The 21,589-nt window shown below is 41.6% G+C and overlaps 1 protein-coding gene, 1 long non-coding RNA gene and 1 pseudogene across 9 annotated transcripts in view; 1 reads left to right on the top strand and 2 right to left on the bottom strand.

Annotated features, from left to right (window-relative positions):
- Positions 1-12,628, bottom strand: part of LANCL2 (LanC like glutathione S-transferase 2) — a 111,622-nt gene extending 98,994 nt beyond the window's left edge. For 2 of the 8 annotated variants that reach the window (XM_044761324.2, XM_070495651.1), the window contains exon 1: positions 12,065-12,408. In XM_044761324.2, the coding sequence (XP_044617259.1) occupies positions 12,065-12,268 (204 nt within the window). In that variant the 5' untranslated portion in view covers positions 12,269-12,408. Of the gene's footprint in view, positions 1-10,952; positions 11,109-11,741; positions 11,915-12,064 lie in introns of those variants that run through there. The other 6 variants (XM_070495847.1, XM_070495905.1, XM_044761325.2 and 3 more) reach the window with 6 other exon arrangements.
- On the top strand, positions 11,836-20,969 carry LOC123281657 (uncharacterized). Its single transcript, XR_011497635.1, has 3 exons — positions 11,836-11,955; positions 16,932-17,004; positions 20,835-20,969. It is a non-coding gene; the product is annotated as an uncharacterized lncRNA (long non-coding RNA).
- LOC123281655 (CDGSH iron-sulfur domain-containing protein 1 pseudogene) lies at positions 15,895-16,428 on the bottom strand (annotated as a pseudogene).
- Positions 20,970-21,589: the final 620 nt, after the last annotated feature.

Here is a 21,589-nt window from a genome sequence, read left to right on the forward strand (position 1 = left end):
TATATTAACAACTAAACATACAATGAAATAGCCAGCATTACATATATTTCTGTAACTTTCAGGTAATTATGAAACAGTTAAGGAAAAAAATGTGTATCATAAGCAAATTTTGAGTCTAGTATTAGATTATTTTATTCAGTTAATTCTTTTCAAAAACAAATAATTGTTGCTCTCCATGTGCCAGGAACTGTTATTGGGACAAAAAGTTGAATAAGATCAAGTCCCCACCCTCAAAAGTTCTTGGTCTAATGAGAAAAACATAAACATAATTATGCCACCACATAATAAATGCCTAAGTAACAATGTACAATATGGCATATGCGGGTAAAGGTGTATGTATATAGAGACTGACAAATGAAGATTTCAGACACGTCTACAGCCTGGAGTTGCTAGGAAAAAGGTACATCTTGGAAAACGAACTTGCAGAAGGCATTCAGGAATTTACTGGGGTTGTTCTCAAATCCTTGCTTCTGGAGGCACACAAGTATGTAACCAGAGCATTCAGAAGGGTGAAGAGGAAATGGGAAGGCATTAATAACCACTGTGAGGCTGGAACAAGGCTTCTTGTAGGACTGAAGAGACCTTTCTTTGCTTAGGGAGTATCATCACTTAGTGGAGTAGAAGGCCATGAAAGCTTGTTCCTCCAAGGGGAAAAGTGCTGCTGAATCTGCTTTGCATAGCTGTCTGTGTGTAGGAAGTCGTATCCTAAACTCCATTAAAAGAATGTGCATCCTCTGTCTAAGTCTGTTGGTGCCCCCTTCCATCAGTCATTGTCACTGTCATCATGACAACTCCACGGCAAAGGTGCAATTATTATCCCCATTTTACAGATGACAAATACAAGGCACAGGGAGAGAGGTAAAGTAACTTGCCGAAAGTGATACAAACAGTAAGTGGGAGAACTGGAGTCTGTACCCGGGCAGCCAGTTTCGGACTCCAAGCTTTTAACCAACATGCTAAGGACTCTTATAGTAGGCACAACAGCCCCTAAAGACGTCCACGTTCTAATTCCTGGAACCTGAAATAGGTACAGATCTTAAAATCAGAGATTATACTGGATTATTTAAGTGGGGCCAATCTCATTACAGGAGCCTTTAAAAGCAGAGATAAGAGGGTGGCAGAAGATGAAGTCAGAGAGATTTGAAGTGTGAGAGAGACCTGACTTGCTGTTGCTGGAGGGGCCACATAGAAAGCATGAAAAAGAATCAGGCAGCATCTAGGAGCAAAGAGCAGCCCCTAGCTGACAGCAGCAAGGAAATAGGGAGCACAGCACTACAACCACAAGGAAATGAATTCAGCTGAAAGCTAAATGAGACTGGAAACAGTTTCACCCCCAGAGCCCTGCTGACACATTAATTTTGGCCTTGTGAAACTCTAAGCAGCTGAACCAGAGGAGCCACACTGTACCCAGACTTCTGACTTACACAACTGTGAGAAAATAAACAGGTGCAGTTTTAAGACACTAAATTTGCGGTAATTTTTTATGGTAGCAATAGAAAACTAATACAACTTTCTTATTTAGCCCTTCAAATGGCTTGGGACTGGACAAGTAGTGAAGTCTTCCTGGACAACTCTGAGAAAGCTTCACGAAGAAAGCAGCATCTAACATGAGTCTCCTAGAAGGACTAGGAGTTGGCCACGTGAAAAATAGAGGGGAAGGTATTCTATGCTGAGGTACAGAGGATATAAAAAAGGCATTATGTGAAACACATGGTATTTCCTAAAGGAACAAGGAGTCCTATCTGAAAAGTAAGAAATATGCATCATTCTTTCTGAAATACTTATTGTGTTTCTGTATTTTTTGATGAAAATTGTGTTTGAGGAAATACACCTGCAAAATATAAAAATACAGAAATCTTAAAGACTGACAAGTTCAAAAATATCATAATCTTAACTTCAAATAGGAGAGAGTAGAAAGTCTCAAAATAGGTGTTTAACATGCACATATCAATAACTCCTAAAAAACTAAAGGTAAGTTTTGAACAGTTATGCATGAATCAAAGTTCTGAGTATGAATAAGACCTTAAATGCACCAGGAGAGCTTACGAATAAAATCATTCACTACATTCCTCATATATGTAGGCACCTGAAACTTCATCTAATTTAACTAATAATTAAACTTCAACTAATTTAATCTTGATAATCTTATAGTATTATCACCCCCACGTTATAAATGAAGAAATGAAGCTAACAATGACTTGCCTTAATTTTAAAGATTTCATTTTTTTTACTTTTTCTCCCAAAGCCCCCAAGTACATAGTTGTGCATTTTTTAGTTGTGGGTCCTTCTAGTTGTGGCATGTGGGATGCCACCTCAGCATGGTTTAATAAGCGGTGCCATGTCCACGCCCAGGATTCAAACCGATGAAACCCTGGGCCGCCAAAGCAGAGCACGTGAACTTAACCACTCGGCCATGGAGCTGGCCCCCCCTAAATTTTAAACATAATAAAAATAGCTTTTTGACCCACATTTTGTATGCGCAATGATATACAGAAAGCATACACACCAGTATATACGCAAATGTATATACACCAGTAACTCTTTCTTAGGAAAGGTGTTAACAAACCTTTTTCTTTGGGGGTAAGGTTTGATCTAAGTGCATTTCATAATCTCAAAACTCCTAAGCTAACAATCTCTTGTGAGATGCTCTGTGATGGTTTACACATATGAAGGAGGTGGGCTTGGTTTTCTGACACTCCATTTGCAAACAAAAATGAATACGCAAAAGTACCCCAATCATTATCTCAAAGTAAATTACTAAAGGAGAAAAGGAAATAAAAGCTGTATCTTTTGACAGTAAAGAATTAGATGGTGGTGGAACACCTACCTTCACTAGCAGTATTTTCAAGAAACAGAGGAAGCATCCTTACCTGAACTGAATGTGTCAACGATATGCTGTTTGTTTAGATGTTTGAAATAGTTCATTCTTTGAAAAATAGGCATGTATTTACGTAATCATGTCTGTTTCTGTTTTATTTCAAACTCAGTAATATAACAGACAATAGTCTAGATTACGTATCCTAAACATACAATCTATCTAATTTTGATGTATCTATTTTGTGTCATAAAAATTAATTGATAATCTGCTATGCATACACTCTACCAGATATAAATCATAATCACAAGGAAGTTCATAAGTTCAATAAAGAACCAAGGACAACTGCTAAGTGAGGGCATATTAATTCACTGGTCACAAGGGCTCAAAACATATATAATTATACCTAAAGGAATGATAAGAAGCCCACAGGAAGAGTGGGACTTTGTGGTCAAATTATATTTATTTACAGAAGGCTCTCAGTGAAAAGTGATGTTTCATTTTGATTAAACAATTGCTGCATGGTGTTAACTAAACTCTATAGACTAGAGAAACATTTTCTGAAAAGGAAAATCAGTTTGTTCTGTCCAATTCCATTTAAGCAAAAGTTGCTCAAAACTTACTCTGGCCCTAGCAGGCTTCTAACTGCCCTACAGAGTACACTCCTCACCCAGGATCCCCACAAAGTACACAGTCCCTGTCTTACATTAGCTTTGAATATTGTCTAGGAACCAACATAACATTCTAGATACAGAATAGAAATTTTTCTTTTTTTGCCAAGGAAGACTCATCCTGAGGTAACATCTGTGCCAATCTTCTTCTATTTTGTATGTAGGACACCACCACAGCATGGCTGACAAGGGATGTAGGTCCAAACCCATGAACCTGGGCTGCCAAAGCCATGGGGCTGGCCCCCAGAAGAAAATTTTTAAAAATAAAATTATGTTATTAAATAATAGATAAAAATGATTCTAGTAAAACAATAAAAGATTTTTACTTCAATATATTTATTCATTCATTCAACATTCACTGAGTATTGATAAATAAATGACAAGCAATAGGATATACTGGAGTATATGAGGAAGCCATTTAGGTTAAAACTAATTCAGCCTCGCCTTATTTTTCCAAAAGAGCCTGATGTGGCCTGCTGGGCATATACTGTATATCTGCTTTAAGTATTTACTATGTCCCAAAGACAAGAACAATGCCCTTAAAGATAAGGATGTAACTTCCCCCACATTGGCATTTCTTTAAGGATGAGCATCTCTCCCTAAACTAAGGGATTAATTGCTGTGCCAGCAAAGCAATCTACTGACTATTGTAAAAGGGACATTCCAATCATATGTGACGCACGCTCTTTGATGGTATATAAGCAGTCTGTACACTCCACTTCTTGGGAGTGTTCCCTTCCTTTGTGAAAGGACTCTCCCAGGCTACACAGTCCTCAGGGTTGGCTCATAATAAACTCAATCCAATTTTGACTTATAGATTGTTTATGGATTATTTGCGCTGACATTTCCTACTGTGTTTCCAGCTCAGTATCAAGTGCGGGCATATTTAAATAATAACAATAATTCAAGCATATACAGGAAAAGATTCCTGTTCTCAAAGAGCAAAGTTAAGTGGAGAAGAGAAACACTAATGAGCTACAGCAGGCCCTAGGTAATCATGAATTAAACCTTCAGAGCTCCTGTTTAAGGTTTCAAGCATAAGCATGTGATTCTGAAGATCTACATCACGATATACAACAATTTTCAATTTTGTTGAGGCCCAAATGTGAAGAGCATGAGCTGACCGAATTGTGAGCTGAGTTTAGCTGACTTGCCAACATCCACATCTCCAAGTGGTTGTTATTCCTTTTTCATCTTCATCACCATCAGCAGGCATGTTAGTATCTCCATTTCAGAGATGATGAGAGTGAGGAAAATATGTGGTATAGGATTTAGAAATCCGGAAACTGTTGGCAATCTGAGAACATACACATATGAATATTGTATTTCCAACTATATTTTACTCAGAAAGAAAAGGGATAAGAATAAGCATTTCTTTGAGAAGGAGAAAGTCAAGAGTATGCAATGTTTTTTCTATCCCAATGAAGAAATAAACTTTTAAGAAATTCTTCATTATCACATTTTATAATATAAGGAAGGTACTATTATTATCCATTTGAGAAGGGAGAAAACCAAGGTTCTGTTGATGAAAATAATCCATAACCAATCTATACATGAAAATTTAGGAGAGTTTCTTCTGAGGTAAAATGTGAGGACCATGGCCCAGGGCCTTTCTTCCTAAAGGAAGAAAGGGCACCAAAGAAGTGGGGTGTACAGAGTGGGTATATACCCCCAAAGAGGATGTTTCATATATGATTGAAATGTCCCTTTCACAATAGTCACGAGACTGCTCTGTCAGCACAGAGACTGATGGACACAGCAGGTAAGTCTGCTGTCTCAGTGGACTCAGCAACATGGCAGGTCTGTTGTCTCGAGCTGGGTGGTCACAGGCGAGTGAAGCAATCAGTTCTTAGCCTAAGGAAAGATGCTTATCCTTAAGGAAATGCCAATGTGGGGGGAAGTTGCACCTTTATCTTAAGGCCATTTGTTCTTACCATAGTAAATGTCTAAAGCAGATATACAACGTGTGCTCAACGGCCATGTCAGGCCCTTTTGGAAAAACAAAGTCAGGCCAAATTAGGTTTATACCAAATGGCTTCCTCATATACTCCAATATATCCTATTGCTTGCCATTTCTATTTGTCAGTTCAATGGGGTTAAATAACTTGCCCAAAGTCTATAGCTAATAGGTGACAGAAAAGTAGGAGTCAAACACAGTTTACCCAAGTTCTTAAGTGCTCTATACTCCACAGTTTATTTCCAATAAATGGGAAATGTTAACTTATAATATTTTGTAGTCTCCCCTGCATAATCTTCCCATTACAATTCTATGTCAATCTTTCCACATCAGGAATTGAAAATTGGCTAGAGGTTAAATTCACATTAAAAGAAAATTCAACAAAGCTACAAGCACTGCTCCTCCAATATAATGGGCAAATGAATCCTCTGGCCTGGGGATCTGGTTAAATGTAGATTCTGGTTCATTAGCTCTAGGGTGGAATTTCTAGGGTGCATTTCTAACAAGTTTTCAGGAAACAATGATGTTTTTGGTCCACAAATCTCACTTTGAGGAGAAAGGTTGTAAAGTATATTCCCTCCCTCACTCACATTTTAGTTCATTTTGATGAGGAAAAAAGAATAATATTTCTCTGGGCAACTGAGAAGTTCTGTTTTCATGATAGATTAAGATAACCAAATTTTGGAATGAAAAAGAATACATTTCTAAATAAAAATATGGAAAATTAAAGAATTATAAAATAAAGCATTTCCACAGTTTAAGATTATGCAAAATTATAGAGACCAAGTGAAAGTTTTCTTTATCTTCATTTTTCTGTGGAAAAAGTTTTCAAATCCTTAGGACTCATTGAGTCCTTCAGAATTGGCTCCAATCTACCTTTTCAGCCTCATTACTATCCAATGTCATTCAGGCTCCCTCTTCTCCAGTCAAATTTTACTTCTTGCCATTCTCTTAACATAGTATCTCTTAAGTCCTTGCTCATCAGTTCTCTCTCTTAGCCTGGCAAATCCCACTGTTAATTAAACTGGGAGGCTATCAGACTGAGTGGCTCTAATGTCATGGCAGCCTATATAAGCAAACCAAAATCTACGCCTGTAATGCCTCAAAGTTATGAAATCAAAACACTGAGGACAGGCAATCACAAACAGCCAACTAGGCTATAAGCTATAGCCAATCAAATAACTTCCTTTCTTTGCTTCCGCACTTTCTCTATATAAGTCGTTCCCCTGGCTCCTGTCTCCAGACAGCTCCTAACCACTTCCAGTTTGGTGCTGCCTGAATTGAATTGATTTGTGCTTAAACAAACTCTTAAATTTTTAATATGCCTCAGTTTATCTTTTAACACCACTTAATCCTTAAAGGGCCACATAAATGTCATGTTATCTGAAAAGCCTTCCCTGATGACTGTAAGGAAAGAAAAATAATTTTCCTTTTACCTTATAATTTCTTGGCTGAGACCCCTCCTAACCACCTCCACCCCTCCCCCCCAATAATAAAACACAGATTAACAAGAGAAAGATAAACAAGAAGTTTATTAACATGTATACCTCCTGTGTATACATAGGAGATACCCAGGAAAACTGAGTAACTTCCCAATACTGCCCAAGCCACCACCGTAAATACCATCTTCAGCTAAAGACAAAAGAAAGATGTTGAGAGGCAGGTGAGAGAGGCCAGTTATGGGAGCTTACTAGGAAAAGCAGAGTAAAAAAGGGTACGGTTTTTAAGCAGATTTAAGTCCACGCCTTCTGCATCAATAAGAGTTTCTGGACATTCAGTCATCTTTCTTTTCCTGGTACAGACAGGGAGACACTTACAAATGGAGACTTCCTTTATAAACGTAAATGTCTCTTACAAAAGAGTAACTTCTATTCTGTTTTCTGAGATTCTCTTGTGTCTGCAGTTTCTCAAAAATAATCAGTTCAAAATAATTCTTATATCAAAGTGGCATATTTGGGGCAGCACATTCTGCTACTCTTCATGCCAGTAGACAAAATTAATCTCTCTTCTTTCTTCTCTTGTGCCCCCATTACAAACTTTATATATTCTCACTTACTATAACACTCATTGCATATTCTAGATGGTGCATCTCCAGCAAGTTCCACTGCTGCAGCATCACCGCAACTTCTCTGTCACCCAGTGAGCTATGGCCATGCCCTCCCCAACAAATTGGAAATCTCAGCCCTAGCTACAGGGCTGTAAACTTCCTGCTTTTTATGTTCTTGTGTAATCCCTCCCTTTGAGTGTGGGTTAGAATGATTGTCTTGCTTCTAATGAATAGAATATGGCAGAGGTGATGGTATGTCACCTCTGAGAATACATAATAAATGAAGACAGCTTCCATTTTCAGTGCTCTAGCACACTCTCCCTTTGATCACTCATTCTAGAGGATGCTGGCTGCCATGTCATAGGCAGCCTAGGGCAAGGCCCACGTGGTAAGAAAGTGAAGCCTCTAACCAACAGCTAGTAAGGCCTGCCAATGGCTGTGTGAGTGAGCTTGGAAGAAGCCTCTCTAGCTCCAGCTGAGTCTTCAGATGACTGCAGCCTTGTGAGGGACCCTGAGCCAGAACCATTTAGCTAACCTGCAACTGGATTCTTGACCCTTAGAAACTATGTGAGATAATACACATTTATTAAGCTACTAAGTTTTGGAATAATTTACTACACAGCAACAGACAGCTAATAACAGAGGCCTCTTCCTTGAATGCCCTCTCAGCCCTAGGAGTAGCCGGCTTCTTACACCTGCTAGTCCCATATTCTTTGGAGTTTGCTTTATTTTTTATGAGACAATCTCTCATTACTCCAGTCTTGTTACGGTTAGTAATAGCTCTTTATATTAAACTTTCTCTATCAAATTACTGTGTGTCTGACTGGATCCTGATGATACACCAGATAAAGCTGATGCTGGTGGTCAGAGAAGCACACTTTTAAGAACCACTGGCTTAGATTAATTATGATTCAGTCCCCAGAGCTGGGTTCACTTTGCCTGAAGTCCATGGCCACCACAAAATCAAGTAAAAAGAAGGGAAGAAACGGTTGTTAGATAAGTAGCCAACAGTATCTACTTCAGATACCTTCCATAACTAAAAAAACTGCTACTACGTTGGTTCACTGCTTTTCATAATATTTGGACCAATGTTGTTAAAAAGTTTACAAAAGCCTACTTATGAAAACATGATCCAGAAGAGACTTGAGCTGATTTTAGAATTGGAAGAGAATTTATTGATTCACTGATTACACCACACATATACACAGCTAACCTAAAATGAGATTCAGTAAATGACTTAAAGGATACTTTGTAATAAAGTTTTATTGTGTTGGTAAATTTTCTGTAATCTCTTCTCACCGACAGCACACCTCACCAAGAAAAACTTATCCCTCTATGCCTAAATTAGAGATTTACAAATTGCCCTCCCTATTAGTTTCCTAGGGGTGCCAAAAGAAACTGAGTGGCTTAAACGAACAGGAATTTATAGTCTCACAGTTCTGGAGGCCATAAATCCAAAATCAAGTCGTTGGCAGGGCCATGCACCCTCTGAAACCAGTAGGGGAGAATCCTTCCTTACCTCTTCTAGCTTCTACTGTTTGCTGGCCATCCTTGGCATTCCTTGGCCTGTAGAACCATCACTCCACTCTCTGCCTCCATCATCACATGCCATCTTCTTTCTCCCTGTGCATTTCTTTCTCTCTTCTCTTCTTATAAGGATACCAATTATAAGGGATGAAGGGCCTACCCTACTCCAGGATGATCTTAACTAATTACATCTACCATAACCTTATTTCCAAATAAGGTCACATTCTGAAGTTCCAGTGATTACGACTTCAACATATCTTTTTGGGAGACACAATTCAACCCATAACATCCTCATTTTCATGAAACTTCATGTCTATCAAAACAAATGGTTAATTGGATATCTTCTATCTTAAATACATTTTAACATAATATTTTAAGAATTAAAAAATGTAATAATCTGCCAATTGTAAAGTATCTATACAGAAGACAGCGGAACTTAATATTTATTTTCTCTTATGACTTTCCTATAACTAAGAAGCATTCTTTCCATTTTTTTTTTTTTTGGTAAGGAAGATTAGCCCTGAGCTAACATCTGCACCAATCTTCCTCTATTTTTTGTCTGCGGGATGCCTCTACAGCATGGCTGGTGGGTGGAGTAGGTCTGCACCGGATCCAAAGCTGCCAACCCTGACGGCGGAAAGGAAAAACATGGAACTTTAACCACTTAGCCACCAGGCTGGCCCCTCTTTCCACCTTTTAAAATCACAATCCCTCTCCCTTTAATGTGCTCTCATTTTCATGTTCAAGAACACCACAATTTCCATTTCCCCTTTCTTTAGCATATCCACTAATCACAACCACTGGCATGGGTCCCCACTCCCACTATTTTGTTTAACTGCATACAGATATCACAAGCCCCACTAGTTATTTGTGGTTTAATTTTCTGTTACATAAGTCAGTTTGGTATATAATTGAGGTCAAAAATCACATTTACCAGATAAAAAGGGTAAAAAGAAAAACATGTAATTTCAGAACCAGTGTTTATTCTCCATGAGGTAGAAAATGAAACAACTATTTCCATCTCTTTGTTGTTCTCACGGAAACTCAAATAGTGGTCAGGAGTTTGATTATATGAGATGGCCACTGATAATAAGCACGAAGGATGGATTTTTTCTTAACGCTTGCCAAAGATTTATTATAAAAATAATATAAAAAACGTGAACAAGGAGCCAGCCCAGCGGCACAGTGGTTAAGTTCGCACATTCTGCTTCGGCAGCCACGGTTCAAATCCCAAGTGTGTACCTACGCACTGCCTGCCAAGCCACGCTGTGGCAGGCATCCCACATATAAAATAGAGGAAAATGGGCATGGATATTAGCTCAGGGCCAGTCTTCCTCAAAGAAAAAAAAAAACGTGAATGAACACTAAGTCACAAATATAACAGATATGTATGTGAAAACAGGAGAAATCTAGAGAAAAATCAATATTGAAATATGAATTCTAAACCATAAGACTTGAATTTCCAGGGGGAAAAAAAGAGGCTGACATTTATCGGGGGTCTACTAGGTACCATATTAGGCAGTTTGCCAGGCAATTTATACACTTTAATTCAATCAATCAGTGACATCCCTGTGAGTTAGGAATTATTCCGTTTTTAACCACATTTAAGGAAAGGGAGATTTAGAGGAGACACTTGCCTCAGATTCCATATTCAGACCAATGGCTCTTTCAAAACTGTCTTCTTAGTTCTGACGAACTTACACCTTTTGGAACACAAAATACACGGGGAGCCAGGGAGGGAAGTGGGACTTGGAACGCCGAGATCGGTGGAAAAACAACCACCTAGGCGGTAGATGTATGGTTTTACCAAACATGAAAACAGTTATGTTGATGTTCACGTCCTCCTTTATTTCCACTTTTCCCTACCAAGTTAACGTTTGTTCAGATTTCGCCCTTCCGACTCCTGGGCACACAGACAGATGACCAACGGCTTACCAACAATGTTTTGTTGTTCCCCTGCAGCTTTGTTGTTCCCGTGCCTGCCCTAAATTCCTAGGGCAGGGGCCCAGGGGATAAGATCGGCCCCAGGAAAACTATGAAAAGGTCGTCCATGGGTACGTATGCAGCTCCAGATGTGCGGCGTGCTCAGGGCTGACAAAAATGGCAAGTAATAGGATATATTGGAATATATGAGGAAGCCATTTGGTGTAAACCTAATTCGGCCTGACCTTGTCTTTCCATAAGGGCCTGACCGAGGCCATTGAGCATGCAGTGTATATCTACTTTAGAGATTCCCTATGGCAAGAGCAAAGGCCCTTGAGATAAAGGTGCAACTTCCCTCCCCCTCCCACTGTTGGCGTCTCCTTAAGGATTAAGTATCTTTCCTTAGGCTAGAAGCTGATTGCTGCGCTCACCTGTGACCGCCCAGCTGGAGACAATAGACTTGCCTCCTGCTCCGCCCACCAAGATAGCAGACCCACTACCTGCTGTGTCCATCAAGTGCTATGCCGACAGGGCAATCTTGTGACTATTGTGGGAGGGACATTTCAATCACATGTGAAACACCTTCTTTGAGGGTATATAACCACCCTTATACCCCCACTTCTTTGGAGTGCTCTGTTCCTTTGTGGAAAGACTCTCCCGGGTTATAATCCTCAGATTTAAGCTCAGAATAAACTCACTCAAATTTTCATTTATAGATTGGTTATGGATTATTTTCGTCGACAGGGCTCTCATAAATACACCTCCCCACCGACCGCCAGCGGAGCCGGACAGTCACCCTACCTGGCAAAAATAGAGCGCTGCGTCACTATGTTTCAGAGGGAGGAGGCGCTAGGGGGCGCCCACCCAGAGGACAGAGGCTAACTAAAAAGAAGGGGACAGCCCTCGGATGGCCTGCCTGGGACGAATACACCTCGCGCAAACGGAAGACGCGCAGAGGTCTCCCCAAGTAATCCGCGACCGCCACGAGGCCTGGACCCAGCGCGGCGCGCGCACGGTAACGTCATCGCGCCGCGGGGCGGGCCGGCGGACGCAACCGCGGACGGGTGGACGCTACCACCGCCGGCGCTCCCCCCGTGGCGCGGCCTGAGGCCTGGCCTACTCACCTTCCCGTCGTTGTGAAAAGGGAGGCCGGGCTCGTCAGCGGCGGGCAGGGGGCGAGCACACCCTGCCTCCTCGGTCGCTCCAGCGCCGAATACCGCTGAGGCGGCGGCTTCGTAATCCGGGAAGGGATTGGCAAACGCCCGCTCTTCCATTTCTGCGTCCCCGCCCAGATGCAGCTTCAGTCTCTTCGACATGGTCTCGCCCATCTCGGCCGCGCGCCCTGCCCTGCTGGGCCGGCGGTACGGCGCGCGGGCGGGGACAAACCTCCTGTGCGGCGTTCACGCTCGTTGCTGTGCCGCCGCCTCTCTCGGGACCCGGCGCGGACAGGCTAGGACTTTCTTTACGAAGCGGGGCTTCAGTGCGGGCGGGAGCGTCGCAGCGGGGTTCTGGTACATCTGGCCTCGGCGGGTGCGCTCCACGCGGTGTCCCCGCCCGTCCAGACGCCGCCGAGCCCCGGGCAGGAGCGGCGGGCTGCGGGGAGCGTTCGGACGCGCCTTCCGCGCGCTAGGCGGCCCAGAGCGGGCTCTCGGGCCCCGCGCCGCCCCTTGCCGCTGCCGCTCCCCCGCGGGACCTGGAGCGGGACCGGCCCGCAGAGCCCGTCCGCGGCCGCGCGCACCGCAGGGCCGGAGCCGGGTCTCGATGCGCTCCCGCGGCCCCCGCACCCGGCCCCTCCGCTGGCCGAGCCCCTTCCACGATTTTTTAAAGAAAACCGAACGATCGCACGTTCCCACGGGGAAACCTGTGGAGAGGAATCCGCTGTCAGTCAAGGTGTGCGCGGCTCGCAGACCCTGGAGAGCGCGTCCCCGGCTGCTCTATCGTTAGTCTGCATGGTCACCAGCCGCGCCGCCGTGTCCTCGGCCCCGGTGCGCTAGCCACAGGGACAGCAGCAGCTCTTTGATATTAAGGGAAAAAAATCACTTCTAAAGAAAAGAATTTCAAAACAGCCTAAAACACTGCAAGGATAATGTCTCCCGTGCGGAGGGGGGGAAACTGTCCCTCCTATTCATCACCGTTCGGAGGGGGTGTCTGGAGGAGGAGCCACAGGCCTTTTTTTTTTTCTTTTGATTTTTTTTTCAGCCCCTTTATTTTGAATAAACTGATATGTTTGGTAACAAGAGATAATGTGAAAGCATACTCAATTATCTAAATATTTAATTGACTCGAAAGATTCTTCCAATATTAATTTAATTGCCCAGGAACATAACATGTATAATAAAAAGACACAAGCAAGTAAATCTTTGCATTTATATAATCACAATATGCGTACCTTCACACTCTTTGTTCTTACTGTTTCTTAATAGATGTAATGATTTCTCCTTAAGGAAAATTTATTTCAGTTTTTTTCCATTTAAATTTTGATTGAATGCCAGATGGTACTAGGTGATGACAAACTGGAGATTCAAAAGATAATTTCTGGCCTCAGGATTCCAACTTAGTGGGTCAGAAAGGAAAGAGTTTCAGCATAGTGGAATAGGAATAGTTTCCTGGAACCAAGCAAGGTATACATTAGTGTCACATAAGAAGTGACATGATGAAGGAACACAGTACAGCAAAGGAAAGGAGCAACCTTCCTGCTTCTTGTCTGGCTTCCCAATCCTGTCTGTCTTATGGTCTCCTCCAGCTGCACAAGGCTGTACACGTTAAACGCCCCGACTGAGAGGATGACCTGGGAAATTACAGTGTAGGAGAAAATAACTTTCAAGGGGTTACTTGGCATAACTATCCTCAGAGTTCAAGGAAGCACAGCTGATATAAGAGGACGTCTGGTACAGCAGCATCCGTTGAGGACATGCTCCATTTTCTGCTTCATTCCCAGGTGCCCGGGAGTGCCGGCTGGGGAGTCATCTTTCTCCCACTCTCAGTGAGGGACATTTCCTCGCTGCTCCCAAATTTCCATGCCTTCATGGTATAGGAAATTCGGTCCCTTAACTACTGATGCTCACCTGCCTTAAAAGCCATCCCTCTCCTATCTCAGGGACTTCACTAGGCAAAATAACCCACAGCAGATGTTCTGCCAAAGCCCGAGTTATTTAGACTGACACTACAGGCAAGTGCTGCAGAAACATCCACTGCTGGCTTTGCTATGTTAAGTCGGGTGACCTTTGATCTCTCTCAACCATGGTGTGAAGTGAAGATAGTTTTTCTCATTCTTCTTAAAATCTGGTGGATACCTGTGGACAACTGTTGGCAAGAATACAAACTTGTCCTAAGAACAACCAATATTTTCGAAGACTAAAAAATCTAAACACCATTTAAGGAATTGTGTTTTCCTAAATGCTGTCAGATCTGCAGGTCCCCTGCCCTCAGTGAAGATTTCACTTAGACTGTTTTCCACGGCAGTAACAGTTCTTTCTTCACCCTCCTTTCTTCAGGAGGCTTTTTAATGTAGAAGGCATGAGGATCCATTCTACTGCCCTTTTAAATCTTGGGACCATCTTTCTCTGGTGGCCACTCTTTAGTGGTACAAGAACTTAGCCAGTGCCTCGAAATTACAAATTTTTATTTACTTTAGGCCAAACCAGATTCTTAGATAGGGCATCCTTCCCTACTCATATATGCAAGTAAGAGGGGACAGTACAAGGAATAAATATATCTCCACCCAAAACAAATCCCTGGGAGTGGTAAGGACAATTGACCTCTCAATTTGACAGTTGACAATTGACCTCTCCTTTCTTTTTGTTTTTAATTAATTTATTTTGTTGAAGTCATATTGGTTTATAATGTTATATAAATTTCAGGTGTGCATTATATTTTAACGTCTGTATAGACTGCATCGTGTTCACCAAAAGTCGAGTTGCCATCTGTCACCCTAAATGTGCCCTTTTTCGCCCTCCTCCCACCCCCATCCCCTCTGGTAACCGCCTCTCCTTTCTGTTAAAGGAATCTAACTGGGAGAGGGCATCATCTGTGTTCAGCTGGCTAAAACCTAGGGCACCACTCAAGGATGGAAACTCTGGAAGGGCCCAGGGAGTGAGACTTCTCCTGTGGGAGGCCAGTTTTCCTGAGAGCGTGAGTAGAGCAGCAGACTGAGAAACTTAATAGGTAGCATGCATGTTGGCAGGGGGGTCAGGTAGAGGAGCATCTATTGAAAATACATGATGCTTTGAGGTTTTGTTCGCTTTTTGATTAAATATTTCTCTTTTTATTATATCTATTCTTCACATGTGTGTCATCTGACAGGCTTTAAATTTGCCTGTGTCCCTCGGCTACTGAGTGAGTCCTCTAGTCCAATCTGTGCTAGCCAGAGCTGCCAGGCCTCCATTATGATGGACTTTCCTTTGGGTGGTACAAGAGGAAGTTCCAGTAGGCAGACCACCAAACTCCCTTCCTCTTACGCTGCCGTTCCCTTCTGAGATTGCCATATACTTTGTCCATCCATCTGGGGGAGTCCAGGTTGTTGGGAAAGAAACAGGCTAGCCCAGTGGTACAGGGGAGGGGTTTGCTTCACCCTCTTTCTCTGTTGATACATAAGATGGTTTCTTCCAGCTGCAAGCCATATGCAGATAATGCGTATGCTATACAGCCCTGATTTAAGACAAATTTGATCCCTTAAGCCAGCAGTTCTCAAAGTATGATCAGGGATCCTTTGGGGAAGCTGTGAGACCAAAGTTGTTTTTCTTTTTTTTTATTTTGAGAATAATTTAATACATTAACTTAAACATACAAAATATATTCTAACGTCATTATTTTAAATGTAAAGAAATGGATCCTTACAAGACCAGAATAACCCCCAGGTCATGAGGGTGGTTTCCCCTTTTTACTTTTTTCCTTCATTTAAGCAAATGTGCACCATGATGATTCAACAGGTAAGGCAAATGCTGTGACTATGAAAGCTGTAGTTTGCAATATACCACATCTAGAACCCAGAGGATGTACATTAGGCAGAAGTGGTAGTCATTCTAATTAAACAATCGGGTAACATCATGACATTGGTGTGCAGGACCAAAAGTGTCCATTTAAATTTCTTTTCTCTTAATGATCAGAGGTCCCATGTTGCCTCATCTCTTTGTTGTATTTTGTGTGAAATCCATCACTGAATGGGAACTTTTTGGACCTCCAACAATGACAGTACACATTGGGGTTGTCTTTCTGCATGTGAAGTTTTACTGTAGATTTCCTGCGATGATCTTTAACATAAAATCTTTTGTAAGCTTGATAAGCAATTGCAGCTGTCCCAGCAGCAATGGTAACTGCTGAGATCCTTTCAACTGGTAATCTGGAGGTCAGACCCATTGCTTGCAAGGCATATGCACAGGACACTGAGTACAAGAGGGCTTGCGTAGACAGCTGGAGTCAAGGTGCACGAGGAGTGATTATTTGCCTTTTTCTCATGAGTGTATAGTGGGATTTCCCAAAGGCAACATGATATATGATGTCATAGCAGATTAAATAAAGGAGGAGATGAGAGAGTTCAGCTGTCTTTTATTAGCCAAGTGTAAAGAGAGTTGCAAAAATATAAAAAAATGCCATTTTTCTGACGGATATTATTTTGGTTTTGAAAATAGTTATCTTTCATAAAAATATGTTGTTTATGTTAACCTGTAGAATGTAACTTATGTTAATATGGTGACAAATTAATAAATATTTAAAATTTTTATTTTTAATTTCTAATTTGATACATATTGATAGATATTACCCATACAAAAATTATTTGGGGTTGTCAATCATTTTTAAGAGTGTAAAAGGATTTTAAGACCAAAATTTTGAGAACCACTGCCTTCAACAAGCTGTTCCATCAGGAGCGTTTCATTTCAGAGATATGGAAAATTCAAAGCAGTCCAGTATATAGGTGAATACTGCAAAGTGTACCTACAAAGAGCACCTGCCTCACCTGCTTATGCTTCCTCGTTCTTGTGTCTTTTTTACTAGGTCTCCCTGGACAGCTTATATACTTTGATGTCATTTGTATAATTTTTTGCTTTGAAGGACTCAATTTATGATGGTAAGTGATGATCAAAGAAAGGCTAGCCATCTATTCAAATATGTAAAAGAAAAGTTCAGAAATCCTGACCCAAATTTTGTGTCTAGTCATGGATGCTCCAGTAGATTTAATGCTTATGCCAAAACTTAGAGTGTAAGCTGGATGCTAGTGCTTATACGATAATTGTAGAAACTAGAAGCATTTTAGATTTTAACCAAGTTGTCTTCTGTAAGCATTCCCAGGAAGAAGCGATGGCAGATGAGAGAGCATCTTATTCTGGTCTTGTCCCTGGGGTAGCTCTCAGTCCCCATTCTCTGTGGCAGTGCACCTGGTTGCTGAGAACAGGGCCACTGCTCTCACAGGACTTGTGATAGGGACACTTAAGTGGCTCTTAGCAGAAAGGAGCGTGGTTATCCTCGAAAGTCTCTGAGTCAAAACAGTCAATTTCGTAATCTCCCATACTCTCTTTCTACGCAGGAAAAAAGTCTATCATGACTGCCCACAATATCTAGTTGTAGGAATCAGTGGGGGCATTTGACTTGCTCTAGACTAGCAGACAGATAAGAAGGCAAAAAGAACGCAGAAGTTAGTGTTAGATCACAGGAAAGGTTACAAAGGAGCAGGAGTCATCCCTGAGGTCAGAGCACAGGCTCTGCAGAACTCGTCCTGGGCCCCACACCTCAAAAAGACTGTGTGGACTGTGAGCTCAGGACCTAAGTGGGATGAGGAGCTGAACCTAAAACACTGTGCTGTTATGAAATACTGGTAATTGGACTTCCTATGGGAGACTTAGACCAGAGGTTGTGGCGACATCGCTGTGTCGCATATGGGTGGTATGTCTCTGTACTCAGCACAGTATCCTCTGCTGTCCTTCCTTCACCCGGCCTTAGGAGAAAGACCAGACTGAGAGCAGTAAGCTCTCAGGCCAAGCTCTTGCATGCCCCAAAATAAAAGACATGAAGATTTACTCAGACAGGAAATTCGAAATACGGTAGAGATCTCACTGCTGGGGTTCAGCCATCTCTTAGAAGCTCTGGGGATTTGCAGGCAGCCCCCAAACAGGTCTATTTGCAAGGAGTTTTCCTTCTCTTTACCCTCTGAGAGCCAGGTACAGCCATCTAGCCAGGAATGAAGCCTCAGTTGTTTGCAGACATGCTGTGATCCTGAGAACAATGTGGGATTGGGACTCGTCCCTAGCTCAACCCATGAAGGATCACAGAAAAGAGAAAGTTACCATATTGAAGGAAGGTTGGGCTTCACCCATAACTGTACATTTCCCCTTCTTACTGTAGACCAGGCACAGCCAGTCAGGGTGGCTCAAACAGTGTGGTGCCCTGCAAAGTAGGGGCAGTGACTGTGGGGAGCAGGCTTAATCATAAATATACCAGGTAGACTCCCAGAAATATTTGAGAGGGGGGCAGTTTGCAGGTAATGAGCCAGTGGAATATGAATTATTACTGTTCATTTGACCTTATTCATAAACTAGATGCATCTGCCCTACCTGGTACACAGAGCAATTGCAGAGTTAAGATCATTCTGGGAAAAAATACAGTATTTCTTGGTAACAAATACTCTAAGATACTTTCTCTACTCAGATGACTTCCTTGCCTCCATCCAGGTAATTATTTCCTTAACCATTCTCCATGAAAAGAAATAGGCCTCTCCTAATGCAAACTGGACTTCATTTGGGACAGCCCCTCCATTCATAAAGAAAGAGTTAGCTAACTTAGTTAACTACCTGACTTCCTAAGCAGATATTGACACAGAAAGATCCCCTTCCTACTCTGTATATGGTCCAATTCCATTTCTATGAACTATCCAGAATAGGCTAACCTATAAAGACAGAAAATAGATTAGTGGTTGCCTGGGGCTGAGGGGGGAGGGGAATGGGAACTGATGGTTAGGAGGTACGGGGTTTCTTTTAGTGGTGGAGAAAATGTTCCAAAATTGTGGTGATAGTTGCACATCTCTGTGATATACTAAAAACTATTGAATTGTACACTTTGAGTGAATTATATGTTATGTGAATTATGTCTCAATAAAGCTGTTTTACACAAAAAACTATTGAGGGACTGACAGCCAATCTAGAAAGCAGAGTGCTGCGATCCAACTCTCCAACAATGTAGGTGGGAGAAAGGACTGTTCCAACCTGCCCTGTGTGAGGTAGAGAGACTTAAGACACCTGGGTTTCATGTTGGGGACACAGATTTGTTATAGATTTTTGGTCAAAAAGAAGGTTTTGGGAGTGGACATTGCATGGCATCACACAAGTGTGCTCTGATATAGTCCCCATGAGATTTAGTATGGTGACCAGAGGAAGAGAGAGAGAAGGACAAAGACAGAGATGGCATAATACCACCTTGGGCCCTTCCTCAGAATTCCCATGCCAGATGAAGACTGGCAGTGCCATCGGGGTGAGGTGCCCCAAACCCTGCCCGGACACATAAGGCACATTCCCCTATCTTCTCTTCAGAGCACTCACCCCCTGCAGGGTACAAACCAGATGCCCCAGGAGCTCCAGGACTTGAAACTCTGGGGTTTCCCTAGGGTCCCTATGGCTGGACCTGGCCTCTAAGAGAGTAGCCTGGAGAGTGATTAGACCATAAGGGTGGGACGGATACACTGACTTGGGGTGATTCAAATTGTTTATGTAAATAGTGGCCCTGCAGAATGTTATTTGCCCCAGGCCCTACACACCCTAGGGTATGCCTTCCCCGACTTCGGGAAACAATGTTAATGGAGAAGGAAGAATATCATGTTTACCCCAGTGACTCTCACATAGTCAATATATATCGTCAATTGATCTTCAACAAGGGTGCAGAGAATATACAGAATACATAATTTCTCTTCAAGAAATGGTGATGGGAAAACTGGATATCCACATGCAAAAGAATGAAATTGGACCTTTATCTTATACCAAACACAAATATAAACTCAAAATAGATTAAAGACTTAAAAGATAACACCCCAAACTGTAAAACGCCTAAGGGAGAACATAGGGAAAAAGCTTCTTGGCATGGATCTTGTCAATGATTTCATGAATATGACACCAAAACCAAAAATAAACAAGTTGGATGATATCAAACTAAAAAGCTTACACACAGCAAAGGAAACCATCACCAGAGTGAAAAGGCAACCTATGGAATGGGAGAAAATCATTGCAAACCGTATATCTGATAAGGGGTTATTCTCCAAAATATACAGGAAAACTCTACAATTCAATAGTTTAAAAATAAATACCCAGATTAAAAAGTGGGCTAAGGACTTAAATAAAATAGTAAAATTCACTGAATCAAAAGTGGAATGGTGGTTGCCAGGGACTGAGGGGAAAGGGAAATGGGGAGTTACTAATCAACAGGCATAAAGTTTCAATAAAGCGAGATGAAGATGCTGTAGAGATCTGCTGAACAGTAATATATTGTGCACTTAAAAATTTGTTGTGAGGGTAGATCTTGTGTTAAGCGTTTTTTCCACAATAAAATAAAAACAATAACAAACAATAAATAAAGGTATACAGTTCAGTTATATCTCCCTATAATTTATATTATTGTTAGCATATATATATCATCTACATATGTTATAAACATCACAATATAATGTTAATCTTTATTTTAAATATATATCTTTTAAAGAAATAAATAGAATAAAAAAAGAACTTCAAACTCTCTCTACCCTGCAGTGGGCAGCAGCTGAAATCTCTGACTATTCTTTTAGTTTTCAGCTGTTAGTTTTTTGCTGGGCCCACTGGAGTCTCCCCATGCATGTGTAGTTTAGCAAACTAGCTGAGAAATTGGGCAGAGTTTACAAGCAGATTTTGAGATTTATCCCATCTGTGTCTCCCTATCTTCCAGGGTTTCTTCCTCAACTTTCCATCTGCTCTGCCAGCACCAAATTATGTCTTCTGTCCTTTCAAGCCAGTAAGGCTGAGGCTTTCAGCTGTCTTGAGCTGCTTGTGGATTGGGGAGAACTTTCAGGCCAAAAGCTGCATAATTGCAAACCTCGCACATTGGGCTTCCTGATTTTCAAGGACTAATTCCACTCCAGTTTGTGCCAGCTTTTGTTCATGCTCCAGTACATACACATTGTTGTCTTTTTAACTGTTTTGTTCAGATTTTGTTGTTGTTATCAGCAGGAGGATTTGACATCCTGCTGATAGTTTGCTGAAATTGTTCCCCCACTGTAGAAGCCAGACTCCTGTATACTGTATATTTTACTTTTTTCCTTAGCAATAAATCATGAATGTTTCTCTCTGTAATTAAATGTTCTTCTATAACATGACAGGAAGATTGAAACTACCAGTATGATTTTGACCTGATTTCTGAGATATTTATCCTTAGAAGCTTCAGCCAGTACACTTATAATATTCTTCTTATCTTTTGGCATCTTGCAATATGTAACACTGAGAAGTATCCAAATGGATCCAGGGGCTCCTGAAATATTTTCACGAAGACATCCTACATGTCCTCTTCAGGTTCTGCATCAGTATGTCAATTAAATGCCTACATTATATAAAATCCAATGACTTAAATAGGCGTTGGATGGAATCATTAAGAGTGTGAGCTCTGGAGTCTGGTTTGAATAGCTGCTCTGTTACTTATTAGCAGCA

Source organism: Equus asinus, chromosome 1, assembly GCF_041296235.1.
Source record: "Equus asinus isolate D_3611 breed Donkey chromosome 1, EquAss-T2T_v2, whole genome shotgun sequence".
Taxonomy (NCBI): Eukaryota; Metazoa; Chordata; class Mammalia; order Perissodactyla; family Equidae; genus Equus; species Equus asinus.